Genomic DNA, 19,199 nt, shown 5'->3' with positions numbered 1-19,199 from the left:
GTTAACATGCATTAACCAGAAACTCAAAGAATTAAGCATCTTTCTTTGAGCAACCATAGGAAGAACTCACCTGCCCCTGTCTCCAAAATAATCCCACAAAAACTAGACGTGCTATAGACCTGGAATGCTATATATCAGCTAGAAAAGAAACATGAAAACCAGGGGACTGGAATGCCTGGCTTAAAGGGAACAACTGGCTGGAGCCCTGATCAGGAGTTTTCCAGTTAGGATATATTAACACTGAGTCTGAAATTCAACATTGAGTATGAAATCAACAGGAATGGTACATAGAAGAAGAATAAATAAATAAATACCTAGTACGCTGACAGACACTGTTTTTTCACCCTGGGGATTTTGGCTTGCAGGGTTGAAAACTTCACAGATATAAATACCAGAATCCGATGCCTGCATGTTGGAGATGGTTATTGAGGCATTTCCTATTCCGGTGCTGCCTTGAATGCGACCCTTAAACTGCCCATAAGAATCCGATGTGGATGCCTGCCGATAATAAATCTGTAGCACAAAATTTAAGGTCAATCACAGTCATAGGAATGAAATAAGACATTTGTATTTTCTGTTTTAAAAAATTACTTCCAGTATCTCTATGTTATCTTTCAATAGAGTGAAACAGTTGTGAATTCAAGTCAACAGAGTAAAACTAGAGTCATGTTTTTGAGCTCCACATGATCACAGCACATATTTTAGGGTTGCCATATTTCAAAAAGGGAAACTCCGTACACAAAAGTTGTTGAGCTATTGTTGTTGAGCTATGTCATTGACACAGGACTTTCCCATAATTTTGGCATCGTGTTGTCAATTGCCAATGTCACATTGATCAGTGTAGCTGTTTTGCAAAACTTCATGTAAAATAAAGTGAGTTTTCTGCCTCTCTGCTGCCAGTAGAATGCACCAATAATTTCCACTAGTTTAAGTTATAATGATCAATCCCTGTCACCCAGCAGCAAAATTATGCTATTTACTTTACAGATCACCTTGATTGTATTCAAAGAAACACTCATGCAAATAGATGCTGGATTGACTAATGCTTATCATCAATGTTATCTAGACACTGCCATTTACTGAAAGCAGGCTGCACTCTAAAACTACCAAGGGCTGTTGGTTACTGCAATCAGGACTACCACCACCCCAAAAAGGGCCACACTACTAAAAGCTGTTGCTTGGGGCTATTATATGCAACATTGCATCTCCTTCCCAGCTAAAAAGAGTGAAATTGAAAGATTTAAAAGTCACAGGGGACTAGGAAATGGTATAAGGGTGCCCCCAGAATGTCACTCTGCAGGAATGATTCAGTCTCACACCAAAACTTTTAGATGTGAGCATTTAAAGTAGAAGCTTTGTCACTCTAGCACACTCACAATATTTTTAAGTGTGTGTGTGTGTGTGTGTGTGTGTGTTGCAGTTTGGAAATTGATGGGGAAATGCACTGAAATGTGTGGGGTGAACGAAAGGCAAATCAGCACAAATGCTCATTGTCATATAATCTACTTACAAACAATTCAGAACAAATGCTCAGTAAAGACCAGATATAATCTTACCTCTACATAAGATTTGGGCAAGCCAATCAGGGCAAATGCTCACTAAACAGGGTAATCTGGAAAAGCCCTAGCTGAAATGAAACTACTATGTGAATAATTTTAGGGTAGTTGGCCACCAAAGGCCTTGTTTTCTTCTAAAACCTAAGCTTTAAATCCTGGAAGAAGAATTGTTTATTATGGCCTCAGATCAATTAACATTCAGTGCAAAAAGAAAATATACAACACTTTTAAAAAGGTACAATTAAAATGCAAATACATTTTTTTTCCTCTCAAGAAGCCAGCAGAAAACACTCTCCTGATCTGCACTGAGACCAGAATTGTTTTTTTGCGACCCTCTCAGCAGGGCCGGCCTAAGACATCTTGGTACCTGAGGTGAACCACAAATAATGCCACCAACCCTGTCAGAGAAGAAAGAATGAGGGAAGATCTACATCAGGAACAAGGGTGGGGGGAGATAAAGATCTACAATGGGATCTGCTGCTCTTGTGCCTCCTGCCTCCTGAGATGGTTGCCTCACCTTGCCTCTCAGTGATAAAAGAGAACGTATTCCTTAAAAGCAAAACAATACCAAATTTATGGGGAAGAGATTCACAGAAAAGCCATCAATAAAGAGATAATCTAAAGCCTTGACTCCTACACAGAGAACTCAACATGGTCAAACTCTGACCATAAGCTAATTCTGCCAGCAACTCTACTCTTTCCTGAGAGATACAAGGAACACATTTCCACTGTAAGTATGTACAAAAACAATATAAAAAGAGCCTGCTGGATCAGGACAAGGGCTCATCTGGTCCAGCACTCTGTTCTCATGGTAGCCAACCAGATGCCCAGGGAGAGCCCACAAACAGAACCTAACTACAACGCGGTGATACCCAGCAACTGGTAATCAGAGACTAACTGGCTCCAACATGGAGGTAGGGCGTAGCTGTCTTGCCTAGCAGCCAACCTCTCCTGCAAAGAGAGGTGTGCTGATAATGTCAAAGTTCAGGAGCTCGCCATGGCAGCTCCTGTAGCCACAGTCCACAACCCTGATCCACACCATGCCTGATGTAAATTTTGGAGGTCCCTTGGTACCCCCAAGTACAATAAGTCTACCTCAGCATTGACATTACCACCTCCTCCTGATCCTAATCATCATTTCTACCACCTGTCTGCATGCCAGGTAGAGGAGTAGCAAGCAAGTAGTCAGTGGCATCTACTGCTCGCTCTCTGGCCCTCCATCTGAGCCAGAGCCAAATGAACAAATAGGTTGCAACAGGGAAGAAAAGGAGCTGGTCCAGTGGGTCAGCTGCACATGCATTACCTACTAATCCCTTGTGCACATAAATATACACCCCCAAAGCAGCAATGCACATCATTAAGTTTCAGCTGAAGGTATTAAATATAAATAAACAAGAGATTACAAATACCACATATGGGGCTGATATGACCAAGGGCAGCCCTAAACATAATAAATTGCAAAAAGCCAAATAGACCAGAAATCCTTAGCGGTACAGTCCTACACTGATGGCACTTCTAAGGAGACAAATCCATTCCTTGGTCTTCCCTGGTAGAACCATGGTCATCATAACCTGCCCTGAAACCAAAAGAGCTACCTCTGTTACTAATCTATTATGATTGCTCCACAGATTCCTAGAAAGATCAGGGAAGCCATGAGAAGACATCACTATGGCTTTGAACAAGGGTGCGGAACATGTGACCCTCCAGATGTTGTTTGACCTATCAGCTACAGGCAGCATAGGCAGTGGTCAGGGATGATGGGAGCTATAATCCAACAAGAACAGGAGGGACACAGGATTCCAGAAGAAACCAGTAGCTACAGAAGAAGGCACTAGCCCTTTAATTATCCATTCAGGGGTGAGGGGTGAGCCCTCTAGTCAATGGATACTGTAGCCCAGGCTATAAAACTTGGCACTTGTACCCAGACACTGTTGAGAGAACTTGTATGTTCTGCCTTAGCTGCAGGATCACTAGCTATGGTCACAAAATCTACTGCTAAAGCCTTCTTCAATGTGCTGATCCTGCTTTGCCTAAACTTCCTGTCTGGTTGGACCATTGGGACTACTGACCTCCTGCTTGCATGGTCCATCACCTATACACCCATCATGGTTACTAGAACATGATAACTACCGTAATTACTAGGTTATATCTGTCCAAACATGGTCATATTTGGTGAATTTGCTGAAGCTGAAAAAAGACACTTTGCTACCAAGGACATCTGATGCTCAAGTGACAATTCTGGATCCAAGAGCATCCTCAAGCTATGAGCCTACCTCTTCAGGAGGTTTGCAGTTGCAGTTCCATCAATGACAAGTTGAATACCACATAACTGTACAGATGAACCCAGGGCTGGCTCTAGGGGTAGGCAGGGGGGGTGCCGTGCTGCATGCTGCGCCCGCCCACTAGGGCGAGGGCGCCGGAGCTATCTCTGCACCACGGCACCAGGGCGCCCAAAATGCTTGAGACGGCCCTGGATGAACCCCCCCCCCCAAAAAAAACCCACCCACCAACAGTGTTTTGCTAACCACCCACCAAGAGTGCCCCATCTTTTCTGGATTGAGTTTCTTAGTCCTCCACCAGTCTATTACCATACCCAGGCACCAGTTCAGAACATCTACTGCCTCTTTTGGATTAGACGATTAAAATATATAGAAGTGAGTTTGGATTATTTCCCTTTGTAGCATCTGCCAAATCTGTCAATGTCAGTTTCTCAGTCTTAAATTCAGTTCTCTATATTTCTGCAGTAGTTCACTCCCCACCTCCCCCCCAAAAAAAAATCCTCATGAGAAATCATCCCCTGAATGCATGCTTGTTCATAATTTTCACTAATTATGCATTTTTATACCCAGTTGCCCCAGTATACACATTTTTGTATATATTGCTTGGTTGCCGAACCACATCACAAATTTTGGAGAAGTGCAAATGTCAAAGGATAGCTGAGTCCTTGACTGCAGACTGTTCTGGAATTAAGTAGTTTCATATTCAAATCCCAACTGAACTAATTATCAACTGGGGAACATTGATTCTGTCACATGGGGACTTGCTGTGACAAAATGAAGATTAATCCTGAAATGCAGTCTTAAGACTGTGAGGAAGAAGGTTAGAGCTTATATCTGACAAAACTCCAGAAACCTACAAAGAGGATATAGAAGAACATAAATAACAATGCTAAATATCAAAGTAATGTGTTATTATGGGCAGCCTTATGAAAACTCAGTTTCATAATGAAAAATAAAAATATTTCCTTAGAAAGCTAAAGTTTAAATATGTGCATATTACCTGTGATGTGTTATGGAGCAGAAAACTGGACCATGACACAGGGAAACATGAACAACACAACATGCTATGGAGCATCCAGTTTTAGGAATATCATTCAAATACAGAAAAACTAATAGCTACATATAACAGAGATCAAAAGTTACAGATATAGTGGAAAAGGACACAAAGTTAAAATGGAATATGCAGAATCGGTGGCAAGAGCTGACTTAGGCTGATGGAACAAAGCAGTGTTAGTATGGAGACCCTACAATTGCAAAAGACCAAGGAGACGATGCAATGGATGGATGATGGGTGGATGAACTAAGAGCAGGGCTTATGTGGATGCAAGAAGCAAACAGCAGAAAGTGATGGAGAGAACCTGAAGAGGTGCATATCCAAAGACGGACTTGAGATGCTGTAGAAGAAGTTTGCCTTACCTTATAAAGCCAGCTACACCTTCCCCGTGCATCTGTTAGGTACACCATCATTTGACAATGACCGATGGTCCTTTCATCAATAAAGTGGCACGGGGAAAGCTGCATTTGAGTAGAAATGGGCTGATCTAAGAGATGAGTTGTGACTTTTGAATTTTCAAACAAAACACAGAACACTCTTTCAGTGGAGGCAGCTCTAAACAAGTTGGAAGGATACTGACATTAGAGGGATTTAGCATAGAGTTGCCAGGTTTCTGGGTTCAGCCCTGGGACTGGAGTTTTGGAGTCCATTCTCCAAGGCCCAAAGTGTTGGGCATCCTTCAGCCTGAAAGCCACATTATCTCATGGGGGCTGCTTGTCAGTGGTAGGTGAGGCCAGAGGCAAAAGTGGGAGGAGCAACAGGTGTGATGTTTACCTTTGGATAGCGAAAGCCAGAGATTTCTACATGTGACCAGCACTCATCCACCCACACCTGTCTCTCTCCACATCTGTCTCTTGCAGGAAAGCAAAGGACATTCAGTTCAAGAACACACTCCAGCCAGGCAAAAACACACAAGAAGGGCACAGAACAGGGCAATTGATGGATGGAAGGCAACATTTAGGACTGATGCTCCCCATCTCTGCTCTAGAAATATCAGAAGCTGACTTATACTGGGTCAGACGGTCAGACCACTGTATAAGTATTACCCTGACTAGCCATGGCTCTCCAGGGTTTCATGCAGGGGAGATTCCCAGTCCTACCTGGCAATGCTAGGGACTGACCCTGGGACTTTTTGAATGCAAAGCCGATGTTCTGCCTACTGACCTACAGCCCTTCCTCTGTGTTTCTGATTATCATTAAGAGGGTGGAGAAAAATCCAAGTATGAAGGCATTCATAATTTCTAAAGCATCAGATGGAGATGGAAGCTTGTTAGCTTAACCTGGGATCTTCTCCTAAAAGAAGCAACTAACCAATCATGTTGGAAAGAAAGGTTTCATAATATGCCATCTAAATTAGGGCGGTTACAGGTATGATGTCATGGATCATAGCGGAATTATAGTATTGCAGAGGAACAGCGGCGGAGCTTCATGCTCCGCCACCGGGGGCAGAGAGCAGGCGCGCTGCCCCCAGGGACGTGGCACACGTTTTGGGGCGGGGCGCGCCACGCGGAGAGGCGGGATGCACGTTTTGGGGGCAGGGCACGTCGTGCGCAGGGGCAGGGCATGCATTTGGGGGCAGGGCGCGCCATGCGCAGGGGCAGAGCATGCGTTTGGGGGGCTGGGTGGGCAGCCACGATGGCGCCCTGGGATTGCGCCGCCCGGGGCACCCCGCCCCCACCGCCCCTATCTTTCTACCCCCCCTGCAGATGAACATATGAAGCTCCTTATGCCAAGTCAGGCTATTGGTCCATCTAGCTCAGTGCTTCCCATACTTTTGGGGCCACCACCATTCTGGTTCCATAAGATCATCAACAATGCCCCTACCCTACAAGAAGCATTATTCAGAATACTGTAGTGGTTTGCATGACTCACTAAGAAAGATAATAACACAATAAAAATTCAACACAATAGCAGTACAGTGGTACCTCGGTTTAAGTACACAATTGGTTCTGGAAGTCTGTACGTAACCTGAAGCGTACTTAACCTGAAGCAAACTTTCCCATTGAAAGTAATGGAAAGTGGATTAATCCGTTCCAGACGGGTCCACGGAGTACTTAAACTGAAAGTACTCAAACCGAAGCGTACTTAAACCGAGGTATGACTGTAATAGTCATAAAGGGCAAATTAAGTGTTCAATTAAATTAATACTTTCACATTACATTCCTTTTTGATTAAATATTTTCATGGCACAGTCAATAAACATTGAATTGTAGCTATACCATTTGAAGATGTCAGCTTTAACATAAGCTAAATTCAGGGTTTTTTTATTTAAAAAATACACTTTTTAATAGCTGTAGTTCCCCAGGAAAACTAACTTACAGGCACAAGTATGTGTGTGATTGATTCACACAAAAATACGTATATACTCTGATCTAATATTGTAGTTGAAAAAAGAATGCACAGCAAAGAATACTGCACAAAAAAATATTTTCAGGCGTTTTTACTCATGAAAGCATAAAGGTGAAGGAAATTATAGCAAAATAGTTATATATAACTACTTAACAAACATGCACAAACATCACCTACCGCAGATGTACAGTAGCTAATTTATAAGAAAATCAGTAGCTATTGCCAATCATTGGCTATCTTGTTACTTGTGACATTTCAGAAGCGTAAATACAAACAAACATTACCAAAGTATATAGCTTTGAAAGAGATAAAAACAGTAAAATTTAAATACAAAGCAAGAGAGGGGTTTTGTACTAGGTTCTATCCTGGCCATAAATAAGTGATCAATGTGCTCATAGGGGCCCATGTTCCTATCGCCCCCTTGGCTCTTATTGTCCTGCCAGGTAATCCCAGCACCCCTCAGGAGGTGGTACGACCCACTTTGGGAGCCACTGAGCTAACTTCTTGCTCTCTATGGAGATTCTAACTCATTGTTGTCTAAGCTGACTGGAAGTCACTATTCAGGACTTGGAACAGGGTTGTTGTTTTAACTAGCTCTCCCTGGAGTTGCCTGGGATTGAACTTGGAACCTGCTCAACCTCTGAGCTGAAGCCCTTCCCTCTAAACCTCAGGAGAGCAAGTTTAAATCACAGGACTGTCTCATATTACAACCTTTGGATGTTAGCCTTGGCGTTTCATAGCAGGGTTATTTTAAAATGCTATTGCAAAACATACTCAGCATTTTGAAAGAGAAAATATTGCATCAAATAGGTTGTTCCCCTCCCCTCCCCAACCCAACCCAACCATGGTTGTTCCATTATTTCCAGTGGAAAATAGAGGCAGGAATCCACCAAATGACAGAACAATAATCCTATTCCCCTACCCTGTTTTTTCACCATATTTGTGGGTATTTGTAGCTCCATCTCCTGACTCCTTGCCTATCAGATTTTTGTATATGGGGCTCCATCCCATGACATCAGAAGATCCTGCCTCCTGGTTCACAATGGCATGAGTCCCTGTGCACAGATTCAAAGTCTTCCAGAGTATTGTTTTCTGTGTCTGGCCTAATTCTGTGGCAGACCATGGCAAAAATTATCAGGCTGTGCTCACAGGGTGATCATATTAAAATATTGGGTTGTATATTGGGTTGAACAGATCCTGTTGCTCCTTGAATGGAAGTGCACAACTTGAAAGCATAGGAGAGCACGAGGGAGAAGAACAGTTGAGGTGAGAACCCAGCTCTGTTTCACACTTCTGTTTATGGAAGACATCTGAGTATAAGCCATCATACTGTACACAGAATCAAAGAATCGTAATAACAATTTTATTATTTGTAACTCGCCTATCTGACTAGGTTGTCCTAGCCTGTCTGGGTGTGCATGTGCTTGTGCGCATGTGCTTGCAAAGCTTAGGTGGGCACCATATCTTGTGGAGCATTGCGAAGAGTCAATGGATCAAAGTCAGCAATGTCTAAATTTCAGTAGGTCTACTCTGAGAATGACTAACATCGGATACAATCCATCGATCTATCGTGTTCAGACATAATCACAGGGCTCTGTTTATATCCACACATACAAAACTACTGTATATCAGTTTGAAGGAGTTGTCTATCCGGCTCAAAACCATCTACTTTACAGGGACACGGGTGGCGCTGTGGTCTAAACCACTGAGCCTCTTGGGCTTGCCAATCGGAAGGTCCACGGTTCGAATCCGCATGACGGTGGTGAGCTCCCGTTGCTCTATCCCAGCTCCTGCCAACCTAGCAGTTCAAAAGCACACTAGTGCAAGTAGATAAATAGGTACTGTTGTGGCAGGAAGGTAAACGGCATTTCTGTGCACTCTGATGTTCACCACGGTGTCCTGTTGCACCAGAAGCGGTTTAGTTATGCAGGCCAGATGACCCGGAAAGCTGTCTGTGGACAAACTCCAGCTCCCTCGGCCTGAAGTGAGATGAATGCTGCACCCCATAGCCAAGTTTAACTGGACTTAACTGTCCAGGGGTCCTTTACTTTTACTTTATCCAGGAGATCTGGCATAGGGTATTTTATATCACTTGATTCTTCCAACATATTTTGTTTATTGTATTTTATTTTCTTCTTGTTATCTGATTACAGCTGTTTTTGTATTTTACCCCACTAGAAGGGTTTTTATAGTTTGTTTGTTTTTTTGTATAAAGTGATTAACAAATGCAAATAATCATAATTAATTAATTAATTAATTTTCTTTTATGTCTTATTGTAATTTTTTGGGTGTTAGCCACCCTGAGCCCGGTTTTGACTGGGGAGGGCGGGGTATAAATAAAAAATTATTATTATTATTATTATTATTATTATTATTATTATTATTATTATTATATCACAATAGCGGGAGAGTCAGAGATTTCACCTGGGGCCAATCTGCATTCAAAACATGCCTTCTCTAGCATTGAGTGACATATGCTTTCCTCTCCAAGACAGATGAAGTGAGAATGCAAATGTTCAAATGCATGATGCAGTGGTACAGTTTTATATACTGGAAATAAATTATAAAAGTACAAAAACATAGGAGGCAAAAAGAAGAAATGGGCTGATTATTCTCAGTGACAGTGATCTAGGATGTGGGGAGAGGGGAAGAAGAATGGCTGCCCCTGTAGCAGAATGAAATCACAGGTGAAGAGAGGACACCCCAAGGATGACTGGCCCTTATATTAGGGAATAAAGTGATCTACATAACTGGTCTTCAACTGATGGGTCAGGAACCAATTTCTGCATTGTAACCTGACAGAGTATGAATTATGACATTACTACCACACAAATGAGGGACCCAGGTGGCGCTGTGGTTAAACCACTGAGCCTAGGGCTTGCTGATCAGAAGGTCGGCGGTTCGAATCCCTGTGACGGGGTGAGCTCCCATTGCTTGGTCCCAGCTCCTGCCAACCTAGCAGTTCGAAAGCACGTCAAAATGCAAGTCGATAAATAGGTACCGCTACAGCGGGAAGGTAAACGGCGTTTCCGTGTGCTGCTCTGGTTTGCCAGAAGCAGCTTTGTCATGCTGGCCACATGACCTGGAAGCTATACGCCGGCTTCCTCGGCCAATAATGCGAGATGAGCGTGCAACCCCAGAGTCGGTCACGACTGGACCTAATGGTCAGGGGTCCCTTTACCTTTACCTTTACCATACAAATATATGTACAGTAGGGGGAATCATGAATTGCTAATCTACATAGATGTTATCAGTGCTTTTTTTCTTTAAAAAATGTTTAGGGGTACTCTCATTTTCCTACCCATATTGAACTACTACCCCTCAGTGAGACCAAACTTAGATTCACAAAATATTTAGGGGTATGTGTGCTTCCCTCCAGAAAAAAACAACAACACTGGTTGTTACAAATTATTGTATATGAAGAGTTTTTGTATACAATGCCAATTTTATTAATCAGCTATTTTAGACAGACAGATAGCAGATAGAAAGATAGATTCTGCCTCTGATAAAGGGCACCCTACTTGAAACAAGCTGGCCACTTCGTAATATTTGGCAGCACTTCTGGCTGTTGAGTTTTCAGCTTAACCACAAACTGGTCACCAACTATTGCCCTGCACTAGATAAGTGGTTGTCTTGGACTAGTATATGGAATTCTGTTGGTTGCTAACTAATAGCACAATCCTAGGCATGTCTTCTGAGAAATGAGCACCACTGAGTTCAATGGGGTTTATTTCCAGGGAAGTATGTGTAGGATTGCAACCAGAATGTGGTAAGAATCAGTAGCCAGTTAAGTGAGATACAGGGAAGTAGCCAAGAGGACCGTTCCCCAATTCAACAAGTTTGCAGACACTGCCCTCAATAAGAGCAGCTTCAAGTATTTTATTTGGTATATTTAAGGGTGGAACTAAAAGGGGGGGGCATCTAAAATGACAAATGGAAGTAGCTCCCTGCTGTGAACCAAGATTCACTGTTATGTCACATGGGCTAGTAGCAAGCAGGGTGGGGCAGAGCTGTTTACCCTGGGCTTCCTAGCACAGAGGTTGCTTCTAGTAACCAAGAGGAAAAGGGAGGGAAGGTCAGCATGATGTGGGCCTGCCCCACCCCACCTTCCCTGCTGCCCCACCCTTCTCCCTCTTGGTTACCAGAGCAACCCTGATTGGGAAGCCACATAAGCAATGCCTACCTCCCCCCCCCCATTCCACCCCAATGGCTACTACTGGTCACATGTGAAACACCCCCTTCATCTTGTGGCTACCAGGATAAAGAAAAATAGGGGTTTTGCTCAAGACAGTTAAAGGATTAATCCCTGTTCGAAGTTTATGTCTCCTCCTGCTGTCCCAAGGACATACCCACTTCCAGGGAAACTTAATTATTGAGTAGAGCAGTTTGATCTTATTCTCTGAGTCTGACCAGAGGTCCAATAGCTACTGTTGGTCAGAAGTGACAAGAGGGTGCAGCACTTAGCTGACCCCCTGGCAGCAGAGTTGCTGCTGCTTACTGGTGGGAGGGAGATAGTTGGGAGGTCTGTATTGTGCAAAAGCACCAATGGAGCCATATGGTGCCCCTGCCAGTGTGTTTGCACCACACTGAACTCCATGTCACCTTGCCCTTCCCACTCTCCCTCCCAGTAAGGGGCACGACTCCACTACTGCGAGGTCAAAACAATTTTTAAAGAAATATTTGGGGCTTCCTTAGAATAACTTAAAACTGCATCAAAAACAGCAATTGGCATTCAAAGCTATTGGTAGCAGGTGATACATAACTAAATACATGGCTATATAGATATATTTCTTAAAACTTCTTACTGTTGGACGTTTCTTCAGTTTGTGACTGTAGAAGCTCCACTGAATGTACAAACCAGATGCAGGCAGCTCCACTCTGTATGTGCAATGAAGAGTGACATTTGCACCAACGGTTGTGTTCACAGAGGTTTCTGGCATACTCACAATCACACAGCTCACGGGTCCTGTGGAAAACAAGGCCAAGCAGGTCAGTCAAAGGCTGTGAGAAGCTAAGGAAGTAATACACTGTTCCCATATGTTCCTATATGTTCCCTCCATTGCACCATGATCAAAGGTCCTATCTAGGATTTCCAAGTGAAGTGCTACATGTAGGTAGGGGCTTTTCGGCTGTGGCATCAACTTTATAGAATGCCCTGCTCTCTGGAAAGGTTGGATCAGGGCTGTAGCTCAGGGCACCTGCTCTGCATGCAGAAAGTCCTAGATTAAATCCCTGACACCTCCAGACAGGTTGGGGAGTTTCCCCAGTCTGAAACCCTGGGGAGCTGCTGCCAATCAATGTAAACATTGTACTCAGCTAGGCCTGACTCAGTTTAAAGCAGCTTTGAATGCTTGTTGTTGTTTAGTCGTTTAGTCGTGTCCAACTCTTCGTGACCCCATGGACCAGAGCACGCCAAGCACTCCTGTCTTCCACTGCCTCCCGCAGTTTGGTCAAACTCATGTTCGTAGCTTCGAGAACACTGTCCAACCATCTCATGCTCTGTCGACCCCTTCTCCTTGTGCCCTCCATCTTTCCCAATATCAGGGTCTTTTCCAGGGAGTCTTCTCTTCTCATGAGGTGGCCAAAGTATTGGAGCCTCAGCTTCAGGATCTGTCCTTCCAGTGAGCACTCAGGGCTGATTTCCTTCAGAATGGATAAGTTTGATCTTCTTGCAGTCCTCCAGCACCATAATTCAAAAGCATCAATTCTTCGGCGATCAGCCTTCTTTATGGTCCAGCTCTCACTTCCATACATCACTACTGGGAAAACCATAGCTTTAACTATATGGACCTTTGTTGGCAAGATGATGTCTCTGCTTTTTAAGATGCTGTCTAGGTTTGTCATTGCTTTTCTCCCAAGAGGCAGGCGACTTTTAATTTCATGACTGCTGTCACCATCTGCAGTGATCAAGGAGCCCAAGAAAGTAAAATCTCTCACTGCCTCCATTTCTTCCCCTTCTATTTGCCAGGAGGTGATGGGTGGCCATGATCTTAGTTTTTTTGATATTGAGCTTCAGACCAAATTTTGTGCTCTCCTCTTTCACCCTCATTAAAAGGTTCTTTAATTCTTCCTCACTTTCTGCCATCAAGGTTGTATCATCAGCATATCTGAGGTTGTTGATATTTCTTCCGGCAATCTTAATTCCAGTTTGGGATTCATCCAGTCCAGCCTTTCACATGATGAATTCTGCATATAAGTTAAATAAGCAGGGAGACCATATACAGCCTTGTCGTACTCCTTTCCCAATAATGAACCAATCAGTTATTCCATATCCAGTTCTAACTGTAGCTTGCCATAACTGTAACTGTAGAGATTTCTCAGGAGACAGATGAGGTGATCAGGCACTCCCATTTCTTTAAGAGCTTGCCATAGTTTGCTGTGGTCGGACTTCCGGTCTGGCGTCAATGGAAGCCGGCGGGGAATTCTCGATGTCCGAGGTTCCCGGCACCTCAGAGGTGGGGTAGAGCCGCTTGGAGAACCCCCAAATTGTGCTTTTCAGGGACGTGGCTACCCAGCAGCGCTCCTTTGAGCCCCGTTCGCCGCCCGTTAACCCCTTTTTTTAGGGGTGACATGCGCAGGCAGAGCGGGACGGAGCCGTGGGATATCACTAACTCTGAGGTGTAAAGCTCCGTGCCGGTGACATCGAGCGCTAGATACCTTCAAAAGAGAAGATCTGGATTACCAAGTAAGATATCTTAACAATTTGGAAAGAATTTGGACTTGGGAGGGGAATTTAAAAGATAACGGAGGTCGCTTCCCCCCCCCCGATAAATTAATACGCAATTGCCGAGCCTGCAGCCATTGTGCTGGAACGGGACTCTGAACTTTGCTAAAAGAAAAAACTGAATCCCTCCCTGGGGTAGCGGAACCAAGGGGAGGTGAAGGATTTATTGTGTGGATTTCTGCAAAATTTGGAATTGACTACTAATGAGCTCTCCGGTAGCCCGGTAACGGGAACCTGGAGGCACTGGCCAGCTTAGCTTGGATTCCGTCTCTGACACAACAGCCTATTCGCCATATTGTAACCTGAGAAGACAAAGGATATAGATAGACAAAACAATCTGACAAGATGTGTGAGAATGAGATACAAAGTGTCTGGGAAAAAGTTCAAGAAGTATGGATGGGAGTAAAGGAATACCAAAGACTTACAAAGTTACTGACTGAACCCCAGCACCAACTCTCTCCAACTGACAGCTTTGAGACACAGCCTGAAACTTTAGAGGACCAAAACTTAAACTTATTAGAAGATGATGATCAAGAGGAGCTCTATATTTTGAACGAAGTGCAACCGGTGGGAGAGGCTGCACGGGACCTGCGCCATAATAAAAGAGCTGCATTGGACTCAGAATTCCAGGGACTGCTTCTCTCAGTGAGAGAGGGAGAGCGGGTTCCTGGTAACAACAACCAAGCTGTGTCAAAGAATAAAGAGGTGGCCTGGATTCGAACCTCCTTAGTGAGAGAAGGGAGGCAAGATCCAGGCGAAGGACTTGTTAAATGGGGGGATAAGAAAAAGAAGAAATTAGAGGGGGGTTGGCAGAATGGATGGAAGAAGTTGGGCTGGAGTGGGTGAGAGATGGAGTGGGTTGAGATATAGTGCAAATAAGGGATGGATAAAACGGTTTGGAATTGGACTGCATACAGGAGTTGGTTTGGGATTTCCGGGGGCTGGTCACTGGGCGGAGGAGGGGGGATTTTAGAATAGTGGATAAGTGAGATGCTAGAATGTTAATTGTATAAGTTAGAATAATTTTAGTGAATAATTAAGAGGCTAAAGGGAATAATTAGAGTAATAAGAAATGTGTTATGTGGTATAAGTAATTTTTATATAAAGTATTATTTTAAGAATTAAATGGAGATGTTTGGAATTGATTAATTATGAAAAATTGCTAAACAGAGGTTATAATTAGACTCGGGAAGGGAGGAGCGAGGAAGTCAAAGTTATGATAGAGTTATGAACATTAGATTGGTTCTTTTTATGTCTTTTTTCTTTGTTTCTTTTTTCTTCTTTTTACTTTTTCTGTTTTGTTTTTTTGCCTTTTTGCAATTCTTTTTCTTTTTCTTTTTTGATGTTCGTTTATGATATGATGTAAGACGGTGATGTGAATGGAAATTTAAGTTGAAAATGTCAATAAATATAATTTTTTAAAAAAATAGTTTGCTGTGGTCGACACAGTCAAATGCTGTTGCGTAGTCAATGAAGCAGATGTTCTTCTGGAACTCTCTAGCTTTCTCCATAATCCAGCGCATGTTTGAAATTTGGTCTCTGGTTCCTCTGCCCCTTCGAAATCCAGCTTGCACTTCTGGGAGTTCTCGGTCCACATACTGCTTAAGCCTGCTTTGTGGAATTTTAAGCATAACCTTGCTAGCGTATGAAATGAGCGCAATTGTGCAGTAGTTGGAACATTCTTTGGCACTGCCCTTCTTTGGAATTGGGATGTAGACTGATCTTCTCCAATCCTCTGGCCACTGCTGAGTTTTCCAAACTTGCTGGCATATTGAGTGTAGCACCTTAACAGCATCATCTTTTAAAATTTTAAATAGTTCAGCTGGAATATCATCACTTCCACTAGCCTTGTTATTAGCAGTGCTTTCTAAAGCCCATTTGACTTCACTCTCCAGGATGTCTGGCTCAAGGTCAGCAACCACACTACCTGGGGTGTACAAGACATCCATATCTTTCTGGTGTAATTCCTCTGTGTATTCTTGCCACCTCTTCTTGATGTCTTTTGCTTCTGTTAGGTCCTTTCCACTTTTGTCCTTTATCATGGTAATTTGAATACTTAGCTCTTTCTAATTTTGCACCATCAAATTAAAGCATGGCTTTTCGGGGTAGCTTTTGGGGGTTCATCAGACTGCAGATTCCTAACTCCATTGCTTTGGTAGTATGCAAGACTCATCTTCAGCAGTTACTTTATGTTGGAACAAAGATTCTTGTGACTAATAATTAAAAACTAACCATTTTATTATGGCATTACAAGAATAGGTTTTTTTAATAAGAACTTTATTCTTTTTGCTGCAACGGACTAATACAGCTACTCTTCTGGAAGATTTACCCTGGGCATTTTTCTCCTTTGTATTCTGCTGGGCATTTTTATTATGTTTTGAGGTGGTGCCATTTTGGCAAAATAGGTGCAAGAATGCCATATGGAATTTGAAACTGATTTCCACCCAGTCTGAACCTAAAGAACACTGGTATATATAAATAGAAGATAGAATAAAATCCCTCCAAGTCTGGAGGATACTTATTGTTCACAAATGAAAGGGATTTGATTTTGGCTAAGCATTTTATATTGTTTATTTATTTTAGTCACTTTCCACAGGCACAGATCTGAGTGGTTTTGCCTTTGCCATACCACTTTCCCCCAGGAAACCTGCACTTTTGTGCAAAATCAGCATTCTGCAGAAAACCCTATTGCCATTTAGCGCAATACTGCTGATGTTCCCAGAGAAAAGCAACATGGCAAACAGAAGTGTAGATGAGGCCTTAGTAGGATATAGCCCACAGTATATTTAAGTCTTAAAAGGCATGGACATAGATGAGGGCTTGTGCTGGCATAGTGTAAATGTTACACCTTATAACTATTGACTAGTGTCGTATCATGAACTACTTTTGAAACTCAGTTTTCTATGAGACATATGGGTTCTTTGGATCCAGATCACAATTAATAGGTCAGTAAGTAGGTAGTTCAGTCTTCCATGTGTATCAGAAATAGGGATGGAGGAGAAATTCAATTCAGCAGGCCAGGATTATCAAATTCACACTTTCAAATGCAAACTGAAACACAGTGATCCTTCAAAATTAACACTTACCTGAATTTTGCGGTGCAGTTTCCCCAACCAAACATGTTTACAAAAATTGCATATATTAGAGGAAATTGTGCATAAAAATGAAGAAATTGGTGGAAATAATACACATAAATGAATGTTTGGTGGAAATTGTGTACATTAATCAAAACTGCATATAAAAATATCTATATACCGTATGAAGAAATTCACACTAAAGTGCTGGTGAATTTTTCATAAGCATCTTTAAAAATATCAAATTGCTATAAAACGTGACGACTTAGTGATCAAATTTGACGTAATGGTCAAATTGCTGCAATATGTGGAAAACTGCATTTAAGATTGGAAAAATTAGAAACTGAGAACTGAAACTGACAGATCTCTGTCCCTACTCACAAGTCCCACTGCACTAAATGGATCTTACTCCCACATACTCCAACACCCTCTGAATTAGTAATCTCCGAGTTTTAGAGATACTTTTCAACAGTTTAGAAAAATGTCACACAATTATCAATGTATAAGAAGTCTTTAAGCTGTGGAAAAATGATTTTTTTGCTTTAGCTCTATCCCGAAATATATATTGCCTGTGTTGACCACAGTCCAAAAAAGATAAGCCCTTTCATTCTTGTTTAATTTCAACTGCTATATTGCATGACTCTTACCTGTGATTGCTGCTAGAATTACAAGTATCTTCAACATGGTTGCTGGTTTCTTCACAGGCCCAGAGAGAAAGCGACGGAGATGCTGATGCATGAAACAGCAAATCCCAACTGAGGACTTAAAAAAACATGCTCTAAGTTTCATTTTATCAGCTAAAGGTATTGGCAAGTCAATAAAACTCCCCCCCCCCAACTTTATCAGATTTGTAAGACTGTTCTCAGGGTAGCTAGCTGTATGATTTGTTTAGCTGAAATCATTTCATTGGGTGTGTGCTGTTGGGATATGCGTTAATAATAAACCCAACAATTCTATAGTGCACACAGGGCGAGATTTTACCATCATTATTCATTATGAGAAACTACTTCTGTGACTATTGTACAGAATTGTAGTTGCATTTCACTTGATATGCAAGCTTCCAACTGATTGCACAGATTCCAACAGAAGAAATAGTCTATAGACCAAGAAGGGTGGTCATTACCATCTGGAGTGAATAAATGAGCTAGGCTCTCATTGGGAAATAAAAAACACCCAACCTTACTTATGTATAAAATAGCAAAAACAAACAAACAAACAAACCCACATAATAGACAGTTTGGAGCTATACCTTTTGCCTAATTTGGACCCCAGAGGACTCAAATTCACTGGAAAACATCCGTAATGTATTAAAATAATTTGGGGGAGCATAATTGAAAAGGCACAAAAATCACACAATTATGATGGAGGAATGGGAGACGCTGTGGAAATGTAACATGAAATTTACGGCGTCATATACTATCAAAGAAAACATGCTCAAAATGATGTACCGGTGGTACCTCACGCCCTCCAAACTATCTAAAATGTACAAAAGTATAGCAGATGTATGTTGGAGGTGTGGGGAGACAAGAGGAGACATGCTACATATGTGGTGGGGCTGCCATAAAATAAAAGAATTCTGGAATAAAATATATGAAGAAATGAAAAAGATCCTTAAAATAACTTTTGTAAAAAAAAAAACCCAGAGGCATTCCTCCTCGGAATTCTAAGTAAAGACCTTCCAGTAAACCATAGAGAGATCTTCCTGTATGCTACAGCAGCAGCCCGCTTGCTGATAGCTGCCAACTGGAAAGGGGATAAAACCCCCTCAGTTGGAGAGTGGCAAATTAAGTTGCTAGAATTTGTGGAAATGGCTAAACTAACGGATAATCTAAGGGGGAAATCTAAACAGTTGTTTGTGGAAAAGTGGGGGAAATTTGGAAAAAAATATGCAAGAAAATGGTAATAATGATGAAATCTTCATGGCAGCTTTGGAATGATTGGCTTATAGTAAAATATTAAGACAAATGGGTATGATCGGCTTTAGGATGTACAAAGGAAATAATAAGAATAAGAAAACGATGAGGAATGATGGTACATGGGTAACTCAGATGAGATGCATGGCGGAAGATGACGGGAAGTCAACAGTAACGATTTAATTAGTTGTATATGGTATGGATTTTTGTTGTGTATGCTGTATAGTATGAAGAGGTTAAAGGTATTTTC

The 19,199-nt window shown here is 42.2% G+C and overlaps 1 protein-coding gene across 2 annotated transcripts in view; it reads right to left on the bottom strand.

Annotated features, from left to right (window-relative positions):
- Window positions 1-17,906, bottom strand: part of VSIG1 (V-set and immunoglobulin domain containing 1) — a 29,672-nt gene extending 11,766 nt beyond the window's left edge. The window contains exons 1-4 of one of the 2 annotated variants that reach the window (XM_088664627.1): window positions 17,684-17,906; window positions 12,044-12,204; window positions 5,252-5,350; window positions 315-513 (exon numbers count right to left, since the gene is read on the bottom strand). In XM_088664627.1, coding sequence (XP_088520753.1) covers window positions 315-513; window positions 5,252-5,350; window positions 12,044-12,204; window positions 17,684-17,825 — 601 coding nt within the window. In that variant the 5' untranslated portion in view covers window positions 17,826-17,906. The remainder of the gene's footprint in view (window positions 1-314; window positions 514-5,251; window positions 5,351-12,043; window positions 12,205-17,683) is intronic. The other variant, XM_035101945.3, reaches the window with a different exon arrangement.
- Window positions 17,907-19,199: the final 1,293 nt, after the last annotated feature.

Source organism: Zootoca vivipara, chromosome Z2 (assembly GCF_965207765.1).
Source record: "Zootoca vivipara chromosome Z2, rZooViv2.hap1.1, whole genome shotgun sequence".
In the NCBI taxonomy this organism is placed as follows: domain Eukaryota; kingdom Metazoa; phylum Chordata; class Lepidosauria; order Squamata; family Lacertidae; genus Zootoca; species Zootoca vivipara.
Note: the sequence above shows the minus strand (reverse complement) of the source record. Positions and strands in the feature narration are given on the sequence as shown.